General features: G+C 43.6%; 1 protein-coding gene across 1 annotated transcript; it reads right to left on the bottom strand.

Moving 5' to 3' along the window:
- Nucleotides 1–2307: 2307 nt before the first annotated feature.
- LOC119952095 (homeobox protein six1-like) lies at nt 2308–5091 on the bottom strand. The gene is made up of 2 exons (XM_038775649.1): nt 4327–5091; nt 2308–3184 (listed from the first exon to the last, which is right to left on the bottom strand). Exons 1-2 carry the CDS (start codon nt 4884–4886, stop codon nt 2881–2883), a joined length of 864 nt encoding a protein of 287 aa, XP_038631577.1. The 5' UTR covers nt 4887–5091; the 3' UTR covers nt 2308–2880.
- Between the last annotated feature and the right edge of the window lie 6347 nt (nt 5092–11438).

Below are 11438 nucleotides of genomic sequence, written 5' to 3'. Positions count from 1 at the left end.
TCGAATCTCTGTAATATTTGCCACAATCTGCTCCACATTCAGCCGGCACAGTCCAGCCAGCGGCTGGTTCACATTAACTCCAGGAAATCCTCAGTCCTCTCCAAACTCGAGCTGTTCAAAACAATTACCCTCATCTCATAGAAGGCCTTTTTAGTTTCCAACAAGAAGTGTCTGGAGGCCAGTCCTTGTGTTTATTTTACATTTACAGCAAAACTCGACCAAAACCGAATGCCTTTCGTAACCATTGGGGCATGGGGCGCTTACCGTTTGAGCTGCTATTTCAAGATTACTGCAAATAAAACGCCCCGAGTCTAACAAGATCAAAGTCACCTCGGAGCAGACCATCGTGTTGCTACACTTTCTTCACACTTAAAAAAGTGTGAAAAGTGATGGTGAAAAGATCCACCAGTCAATGGGGAAAGATTAATTTCATATAAAAGTTTTGTCCTGAATTGTATTCCCAACTAAACCTCAACCCTCCAGGGTTACTTTAACTAGTTTGACCAGACTATAATGTCCCTATTAAAACACTTCGCAAATCCTTTAAATCAGCTCAGAGAGAAAAAAATAATTAAACTGAATCTCTCTTTAAAAAATTCATAAATTAATTGAAGGAGGAAACCGCAGTTTCCAAGCTGAGAATCAATACAAATATTTAAGTCACTGCGGGTTCTCGTTATGTTTTAGTAGCGGGTGGGGGGGGGGGGGGGGGGTTGCGTGTGTTTTTTTTTGCCGAGTAATATGTAATAAATATTGGTAAACTGTTTGAGACTTTTGAAAGTGTCTGTTCTGCCCTTGTTCCGATTATCCCAGCACCGCTTACTGGAGTTGTCATCAAGGGTTACCGTAAACCATTCCTACAATGTCTTTACTGAAGTGATGGCTATTGACTACAGTAGCCCTTTATCCCGCCGTTTCCTCTCATTACACTAACAATGTTAGAAGGTGAAAAAAAAAGAAGTGGCGCGTTTTAAACGTGTTTGGATTTTAAGCGTAACCCAATAAAAGTTAAAATTCTCCTTAGATCCCTAGTAGCAATTAGAGTGATTCACGCTTCACATGAGCCCCCTTCCAAGGTAAATGTATATTTTACACAAGAGCCTTGTCTAAACGGAGTCAGTCCCGAGTGAGAGAGTCTGTCCTCCAGAGGGGGCGAGATCTCCATGGCCCGAAACATATAGAATAAACATTCTGCAATCTCCAGTAAACCATAACCATATACTATCAAAAGGCATTAGCAACACGACACACGAATAAATCACTGGGGGAGCCTACTAACAAACGCTTGTCATTGTTCTAAATATAAATTGCATTTCAATTTGGATTATAGTTTTTTTTGTACTTTACCGGAAGTTGGTAACCTGATTTGTTGCTGTGCCATTTTACTGCACAATAAAGAGAAGGCAGGGAAGCTGGGGGGCCGTAATAGTTAAAAAGTATCTCATCTCCAGCTGTTGATCTGTGGTGTAGAATTGAAAGCGCGAACTGGAGGTTATTTTAACTTAAAAAATGATTGCATGGTTGTGAATGAACCCCAGCCCACCCCCCATTTAGGACATGACTGATGCAGCATTACTAACATCTTCAACACTGATGCCGGGATATTAATGTTGTAATGCCAGCTCCATTGTGTAAAGTAAATTCACCAGGACCGAGCTGTTAGCCCGGAGGGCGGTGGGGGGGGGGGGGGGGGGAGATTTATGTTTTTGTTTCGGGAAAGGTGCCGGAAGGACTAGAACAAAATGACAAGTTTTCAACAGCTGGGTTATGTATTCACTTTCTTTAATTTCCATATTTTGTAAACCCATACCGAAGGATTGCAAATCTCCAGGACCACGGGAAGCAATCTATTTTTCTGGGGCGATACCAGTGTTCTAGGGAATAAGCTCGAAGCAACAAAAAAAAGAAATGGTCTTGCTCAGGAAGCGCGCCAGCGCGAAACCGCTGGATGACTGGTTCTAACTCCATCGACATGGAGTCTCGGCCTGGTCGGGGCTAAGGGCTTGTGGCGTGGAGTTGAAGAGCGAAATTCAAAATTAGACAATCGCCTGTTGCCACGTTCAAGGGATATTGGGGCATTGAGGGTGTGGGCGGATTTGTGAGTGAGAGGTGACAATGGTGAGTGAGCGCCTGGACGCTGCTTCATTAAACCCAGACAGATTCATATCGGCCGATGGTTCACCTGAGCTGTGAGTAGCGGGAGGGAGCTCCTCATCCAGTCACAACCAATCCGGACAGCATTTTCTCAGAAGCAGCTGCGACGTGAATTTTGCTTTTCAGAACAAAAATGTGCAAAAGGAGGCGACATAAGCAAGCACGTGCTTTTCACATGTTTGGATTTTATTACAAACTACTTTCATGTTACTCTCCATCCACCACTAGTGACAATGTAAACTTCGAATCGCCTCTCAATAGGAACCTGAACCTTTGCCTGACATTTGAGTGGAGGCGTTTACCTCAAGGTTCCACACCGTTCATCCTAGCCCATCTCTCATTTCAGATTCACCGCCATTAAATCTCAGGGAAGGCAAACGGATTGGAAAACGACAGCTAATCCAGGTTGATTCTGACAGATGCAGCAGTATAGGCCGGCCACTGGGTTTTGTTTGCCTCATTCGCAACGTCCTTGATGCAGTGGGGAGAGTATAAAGATTTAGAAGAGCATTAAGTGAGTTATCGAGCCTCTCAGCAGTTCATGAAGACGGGGTTTTCTTTCTAATAAAGGAGAGCACCTCGCCTGTTGTTTTTTTTTTCTTCACAGATTAAGTACCATCAGTTGAAATTCCAGAACTTGGACAAGACCTTTCAATTATTTACACAGCACCGCAGTGTCTGATTAGTTCACAATTGGGCTGTCCAGCGGCGGTTGCCTCTTTGTTTTTATGATCCCAGATCGACCAGGCTGGACGTGAGAGTGCCGAGCAGGGAGTCCTGCAGTCCATGTGGGTGCACTGGCCCAACGTGGCCCACTGGCGAAGGGCTGAGGCCGTGGAGAGAGAAGGTGGAATCGACCGATTGGTTGAGGCTCCCCGGCAGCAGCAGCACAGGACTCCCGGAGCAGTGATCCGGGCTCTGAGGCGGTGATAACTCCTCGTCCGAACTCGACATCAGGTTTTTACCGCGGTTGATAGGGGACAACTGGTTCTGTTTATTGCCAGGAGTGTTTGTGTTTTCGTTGTTTTCCCTATTGGAACAGCAAACATAGCAAGAGCTCAAAATAAATGACCATTTGAAGACCTCGCCTATATTTAATACTCAAAACAATAAGCGCCTCCCTCCCCTCCACTCACACAAACCATCATCGTCCGGTTAGAATGTGACATTAATGCTTATTTAACTTATTCCAAATCATTACTTCGTTAACTGCGGGTTAAATCTATACAATGTTAAATCTACCCAGCCCGTGCCTGTATGAAAGCTCAGTGCTGTGACCAGCTTCCAGGACATTGTGTGTTATTGACCAAGTCTCTGCAGTCACCTCTCTAACTTACTGTTGGCAGAGATTGGTGCGGTTGCTTCATTACCCCATGGAAAATTAAATCGAGAAAAGTGATTATAAATCCTATTGATACAGGCAATTATTTAAAATAATAAAAACGGACCGAAAACTGATTTTTTTAAAAACACGTGTGACCATGGAATGAATCGACTGAAATGCATCACTCTGCTTCATTCTCAAACCCAACAACATGAGGATGATACACTTGACGTGGTTTTATTGGGGGGAGGGGGGGGGGGGGGTTTAATCAATCTGTCAGGAGGTGGACATTTGCTCGGCTTCCAAGAATTAATTCCCTCGCCAGGGAAGGCTGACACCCACACTCAGGCAATATTCGCAGCAGCGAAAAGTGTCTTATTTATTTCACATTATTCAAAAAAATTAAAACCTTTGGGTTAATTCCAACATTTTTTATTTCCAGCCTAGCATTTTCTGCCCGGGGCTACTGTCTACGGATTAAATAATAACGTTGATCATTCCTGCTCAAAGTTTGCACCGCCACGTATTTAATTTAAGTTGTGGACCTGAATAAAGACAGCGGTTCCTGTTAATTGTCTGAATGCCATCTCCATTCTCATTAGTATCTATATCCCCACCCGCTATGGCTTTGTGGTGGAGGCAGATTTAATGCTCTCATGTTGGTGTTTTGCTCAGTTCCTATGGTTAGAGGAGTTAAAGGGGCAGAAGTGTACCCGGCCGCTGTGAGCGGGAGTTGCTCGAAGCACACATTCGCGAGTTTCAGAGGGAGGGATAGCTGCGGGTGTGTACCGGCTCCCGGTGCAGTCCCCACCCCCGCCCGCACACAGTACCGGGTTGGCGGCTCTTACCTCTCCTTGGCCTCCGCTGCTCGGTCTCTCTGTCTCCTGTTTTTAAACCAGTTGCTGACCTGGGTGGTGGTGAGGCCGGTGGCTTCCGCCAGCTCCCGCTTCTCTCTCGGGGAAGGGTAAGGGTTATGGGCGTACCACTCCCTCAGCACACCCCGCGACTTCTCCTTGAAGCAGTAACTTGTCTCTTCCCCGTCCCAGATGGTCCGGGGCAGAGGGAATTTCCGGCGGACCCGGTACTTGCCCACGGCGCCCAGCGGCCTCCCCCGCAGCTTCTCGGCTTCGATGTAGTGGGCCTTCAGCCAGAGCTGCTGCAGTTTGGAGTGATTGTGGGGCGAGAACTGGTGGCTCTCCAGGATCTTGTAGAGCTCTCGGAAGTTGCCCCGGTGGAAAGCCACCACCGCCTTGGCTTTGAGGACGCTCTCGTTCTTATGCAGGTGGTCACAGGCTGGCAGCGACCACAGGAACCTGCCCAGCCTCTCCAAGTTGCCTCCCTGCTGGAGGACTTCGCAGACACACGCCACTTGCTCCTGAGTAAAACCGAAAGAAGGCAGCACTGACATGGCTCACTGACAGTGAGGGCGCAGTCTCCACAATCTGATCACCAAAAACACACACACACACAGCGCGCTGAGCCCAGGAAGGGTTAACACATCCAAAGGAGTCGGGGATATGCAGCGGCTGATATTCTCAGGCGCTAAGTGATAGGAGCTGGCGGCAGCACAGTGTTCCCATCCCAAGTACGCATTAATAGTGATGAGTGGCCGCTGATTGGCTGCACATCCCTCCTACCATTGCCAGAGACAAGAGCAAAGTTTTCCTCGGTGCAGGGGACTCTGGACAACACGTCAGCATCTGAAATTCGAGAGCTTCTCAAATGTCACCTGTGGGATTGGCCCCCTTTTCAGACAAATCAATTACCTCTCGGCATTCTCAACAACTCCATACACCCCCTCTCAACTCCACCTTTCATTTGCATGATTTTTTTCGGGGCGGGGGGGGGGGGGTGTTGCTTAAGATGTAAACGCTTCGATATTATCGCCCTCACCTAGCCCACATTTCACAAACCTTCCCGGGGTGATTTCTAAATGGTCGCTGGTGACAGGGTGACAAATATCGAAACTCGCGCGTTACCATCCTCCAAAAAAAGTGATTTCCTTTTTTTAAAAAAATCAAATCGCCTGCAAAGGAAAAAAAAAATCTGAATAACGGCAGCTGATGGTTTACTTTCTGTTTGAAGTGTTTTGCTTTAGATAGTGAATAGTGGTAAGTCAGGCTTGAATACTGTATAAACATAACCCTTGCCTGAAGCTCTAACATTCACCAACACAAGGAATACAACCTCTGAAATGAAAGCAGTGAAGTTTCTGTGTATTTACCCCGTTCCCCAATGTTCGCCGCCGATTTTCTGGACAAGGGGCATTAGAGCTGCTCATTTTAAATTGCTCTACCTGACAGAATTAACAGGCTATTTTTAATCCACTGGACATGTGCTGCACAGGAACGTGTGTTTTTTTTTCTGTAAATAACCCACATTGTCATTTCTCAGCGCAGGTGGATTCTCCAAACGGGAGGATATTGACGCGACCTCCAATCGACTTCAAGCGTTGGGAAAAGAACAGGAACATTTTCCCGAACCTTGACATTGCGTCTCTCCAGAACCCCGGTGGCAGAGGGTTATTGATTAAATCATCACAACAGTCCATCCACGCTCCGGTTTCTGCACAGCGCAGAGGCATCACAGACCAATGGTTGTTCGGATACTTTCAAGCGGGAAAAGCATTGTCGCAGTTTGAAGTTGGGTGACTGGTAAATATCGCAGGGCCCAATGCAAATCCAGTTTGACCTATGCGGAAGGATGACTCCTTTAGTTTTTGTGGAGATGTACTCGCGCTGCATCTAAGATAATGAATGGCCCGTCCGAATGCTGCCGATTGGGTTCTGCAATACCCGACACTGTGGCAGATAGGAAAGGCACACACCCAGACCCTGACCCTAAAGGTAGGCACTTTGCTGAATGCCTCAGGGGGTGAGAATGAGCTGTTACTCCGGCGATTATGTCATGTTTCAGTCCCAAAGCTAATGATGTAATGAAATGTTGGCCTACCCATGGCCATGAACGTCAAAATGCCACCATTTAAAAAATAAATATTCCTTCGATTATTAATGCTTCACTCCCACTGTCGCGGGAAAATGTCAATTCAATATTATACCAGCTTTATTTTTATAATACCCTATCCGGGCATTTATCATTTACAGCGGGGGAGGGGTTCTCATAAACAAAGATGGGAAATGATAGAAATGTATTTCAGGCCTAACTAAAAGGGAGCTGAGGGGGGGGGGGGGGGGGGGGGGGTCTGGCAGTCCAGAGGTAAAATCACTCACTATTTCTCCAGATTTTATTATAGTGCCTTTGTTTTCAGAGTAACTGGTTGATATTCCCGAAATGACAATCAAAACAGTGGGCAGTGTTAATTATCTGAAGCTGTTTTTAAACTTCCCTAATTTATTTGGAAGAAGCTGAAGCAATTCCACGTCGTTATCTGCAGTGATAATCAGGATCTCTCGGTGGTTTGGGGATGGTGACGGCGAGTTTGACTGATAAAGGGATTAAGCGGTGATCTGCCAGATATCCATCTTTATTTAGAATTGTTGATTCCATCAGATACAAAATTAGAAGGGAAATTGCATTGCGCTGCTATGTGACTGAGTGGCTGCTTTTCTTTCCTTATTTTAGAGTCTGAGAGGTGGGAGATAAGGGTTAGGGAGCAGGGCTGGGCCCTGACAGCAGGGATATCTCCACTTGTGGCAGATCCTTATTGACAAGGCAGCTGTTTGGGGACCGGAACCGATCCTTAACCCCTCTCTTCAGCTCAGCGTTTACCGTAAATCACCGAAACCGCCCGCGCGTCCAACTGCAGTGCGGTTGGTTCCAAGGCACAACTTTTATTGTACAAGGTGACCGGTGTGGAAGATGATAGGCGTGTCTGCCCACCCTGTTTCCCTACAATGTAACAGTGGCTACACGTGACTATGAAGTACCGTGAGACGAGCTGAGGTGGTGAAAGGCACTATATCAATGCAAATTATTTATGTTCCTAAATTGCTTACTACCGTTGCGGTTTTCGAAAGCAACCCGCACGAAGACCCTCTCCCACTCCCCAAATTATGAAGCCATGCATTATTTTCCTAGAAGCTAAAATAAAAGTTAATTAACAGATAGAGATATATTTATCAATGGAGTACAATGGGTATCAGTCTGGGGTAATGGTTATTCTTTCAGATCCAGAGGACCTGATCCGGATGTTGATTTTTATTGTTGAATTTTGACATTGGAAGGTATCCCAGTTACAGAGTGCAATTTTACCTCTTTCTACAGACTGGGTATTAAATAATACAGCAAACACTGGACTGACAATTCGGTGTCTTCCTTTTCGTGTTCAGAAGAACTCTTGTGCTTTACCTTACGGGTGTGTTAAAACTCGAAAATATGTCTTGCAGATGCTTTGTTTCGATTAAATTTGTTCTGAATCCAAGACTTCCTCAGTCGTGTGAAGAATGCTAAATAATTGCTAAGCAATTTTAGTTTGCGTTAAGTTTCCACTTTGTTGTGGCCGATAGCAAACGGAATATTAAAGCCTAGTCCAACATGTCCTTGATAAAGGCACAGCTCAACCGCCTGTCTAAATTGGTGCCTCCAAGTTGATAGCTTTTATATAACCTAGTTTTTATTTAGTGACCACACTCTTGTGTCTTCCAATCTCTCTCCAACTCCAGACGCCAGGTTTTCTGATCAGAAATGAAAACGTGACACCCAGTTATATATTTTTTAGAATATAATGCTGTATATGTCCCAATAAAAATGCCAAGTTGCAAAAAAATGTTTTTCGCAAATTACCAAGATAAAGTTAATTACAGATATATTTTTTAAAAAAAAGGAAATGGGCGGTTTAAATATTTGGCATTTACCCCGAGTTCTTGGAATGGTCCTTAATTCCTTTCCCTTGTAGTTTTTTTCTGTAGAACCTACCTGCGTAGATTTGTGCACAAAGAAAAATCGCTGATGAAACCTCTTTGCTTTCCAATCGTTCCAGCCCCTATGTAGCTTGAACAATTGTGTCAGGTTTCCTTAATTTCAGTTAACTGTAATGTTACATTCTTTCTCTCCAATGGGTCGGATTTTTTAGAGGTCTCAGCTTTAAAAAAAACATTTCTTTAAAAATCCGAGATCCTAGTCTAAACATTGAACAAATTCAGCTCATTCCGTTTGTTGAAGTTATCTAAATCCTCACCAAATCCATTAGCATGGAATAGAATAAACCTTTAATCACTTTTAGTGATTCCTCCGAACACCTGTAAAAACAATGTTTGCGAGCGCCCTGGGAGATCTGGGACAGAAGGATCATCCCTCTGAGCCAGTGCTAGTTTGTCTGTCTTGAAGGAAAATAGAACCTACTTATTTTTGTGTCTTTGACTTACTTATGGTGCAATCAGCAACGAAAACAAATCGCAGGTAGTTACTGGGCGCAAACTACTTAAAGCGTCCACGATTTAGTCTGGAGCGAGCAAACTGTCTACAATGACCGTTTAACACTCTCTCAACTTATATATTTATGTAAGAATTGAGGGTTCCGATCCCCCCCCAAATGCAGTACATGAAATCCAATAGACTGGGTTTTCTATTGGTCTTTTCAGCAAAAATGCAAAAAAATAATCCTCTCCGAAACATTAAAAAGTCAGTATTTGAAAGACACGAGCTAGAGTAACTGAAACTGTCACCGCAAGAAGACACTTCGGCCAACAGATAACGGGCGATGTAATCATACGTCTAAGTAACTAACTTGACCTTAACCAACCAGACCTTAACACAATCTACTCTAGAAATGCCACATTTAATCGGCGTTGTCATCCCAATTAATTAACATATATATTTAACTTAAAAATTCCTCCTGGAAATGCAATTAAAATAAACTTTGACTCCTGTAGCATTTGAGCCCACCAACATTCCAAAGTCTTTTAGAGGGGAGGGGAAACTACTGTCCAATTACTTCAGCTGTAGTCCTCCTGAATGAAAACGATTTCCCAATGAAATTAAACAAACAATTCAGGTATTTGTAGCTTTCAACGTGAACTCGCTGGTCACATGTTTGAGCCTTAAGCCGCAGTGGTGAGTTTTAGAAAACATTCTTTGTAACGGACGAGAGAATTCTGCTTAGCAAGAGGGAAGTGTGAATGATACTAATGTTGTGTGACATTAAATAAACAGTGGGGCTCGTCTGGAAAGATGGAGTTAATTAGCTGCTGCTTTTCTGTTTAAATGAGGGCTCAGGAAGGCTGATTTGGTGTGGCGCAGTTTAATGGGATGTAGAGGGAGGTCTCGCTGAGCACACGCCATTGGTTTCCTTTTAGTAACGTGAGTACAGGACTTCAGCGCAAAGTTTCACATTCCTTTCGATCTGTAACTGATTGGGAATATAAGAGAAATATTAGATGGACGATGAGAACTCGGTTGCCATTTGCGACCACATATAGCTCAATTAGAATTGCGAATTCATTTTACTTCTGTGGAGCTACAAGGATAAGGAAGTGACTTCCAATTGTTACGTGCGTTTATCAACTAATATATTTATGAGGATGTGAATTTAATCCAGGAAAATCTCGCCTCCTAATTTCAGTGAAATATATATAGGTTTGGTTGGTCATTGACAACCGTATTGCTATCGGCAATTTATGTACCGAACTTTATTTTCGCTCATCCATAAGGTCACTTAAATTTATTTTTATTTCCTGAAATGAAGTTGATTAAAAATAAAATATAATTTTTGTCACATATAAAACTTGCATTTAATGTAGCGCCTTTAATGTGTCGAGGTGTTTCACGAGAGCGTTACCAAGCAAATTGTTTTTTCAATAATATATTTGAATTCCTAAATGCCAAAAGAAAATAGTTGCAACAGAAATGAGTGCGTTTAAAGTCGTTCGTTACAGTCATAAATGTGAAGCCCTGGAACCGAGATAAAGGTTTTGGAGTCAGGAGACATGGCCCCTGTGCTCTGGACTGTACGGTATCGTTTGTCTCTAATCAATCCAAATGCAATGGGGCGATTTGAGTGCATGATGAATGGATCTCAGGTTTCTTGTAATGGCTCTACCACATTTTACAGTCCCGCCTCTTTTAACCCGAGAAGCTGGAGGGACGACCTCATTTAAAACTGCTGCTTGTTTCAAGATGTTAGAAAAGTCTGTGGGCTAATATTGCCCGTGCATTTGCTACCGCTGCTAAATGGAATGATCAGCTGGCAATAAGCAGTAAAACACTCCATCATCAACTCACATATCTCTCGCTGGCATCGTTTTTCTCTATTAAATGGAATTTCTGGACACAATTTTCCTTTACACTAAAACATTTGCCCTGACGCTATTTCTTCACTCGCCTGGAAGAACAATCCTTTGTCGGGGAGTTTGTGTGCAATTTGAGAAGCTGTAAATCAACTTGCTCGCTTGGAGTCACTATAATTTTTTAATGTGATTGATACCTTTCTCTGCTAATCTAATATGCCTCATAGTAATACTATGCCTTCTAGTTTCGAAAACGGACTGTTTATTCACCATATTAACATTGCTTTGATGAAAGCTCTGTGAGGGTTGCTGGAATGTCTTTGTCTTTATGTGTGTGGTTTAAAGTTTCCTCCGCATAAGGAAGATTAAACATCTTCATTTCTATAAAATGAAGATTTCAATTAAAACTCGGATTACAATTTGTGGAGCACTGCTATCGCCCAGTTGGGTGAGAAGGTTGAAGTAAGAGTTGGGAATTCATGTAACCAAGAAAGACTTGCATTTATGTAGCACCTTCCACAAACATTAGGCTCCCCAAAACATTTTACAGACAATGATGTTCTTTTGCAGTGTTGTAATATAGAAAATACAGCAACCAATTTGCACACAGCAAACTGCAAAGTGATAATGACCAGATAATCTGCTTGTCTCAAGTTAAATGAGGGGAGGGATGGTCAGAGCATTGGAGATACCCTTCCAATTCTTCAAAATAGTGATCAGAGTTATTTTACATCCATCTGAGATGGCAGATAGGGTTGTGGTTTATCAAGAGGACA

The sequence above is a fragment of the Scyliorhinus canicula genome, chromosome 2 (genome assembly GCF_902713615.1).
Source record: "Scyliorhinus canicula chromosome 2, sScyCan1.1, whole genome shotgun sequence".
In the NCBI taxonomy this organism is placed as follows: Eukaryota; Metazoa; Chordata; class Chondrichthyes; order Carcharhiniformes; family Scyliorhinidae; genus Scyliorhinus; species Scyliorhinus canicula.
This window is presented reverse-complemented; position numbering and strand designations above follow the sequence as displayed.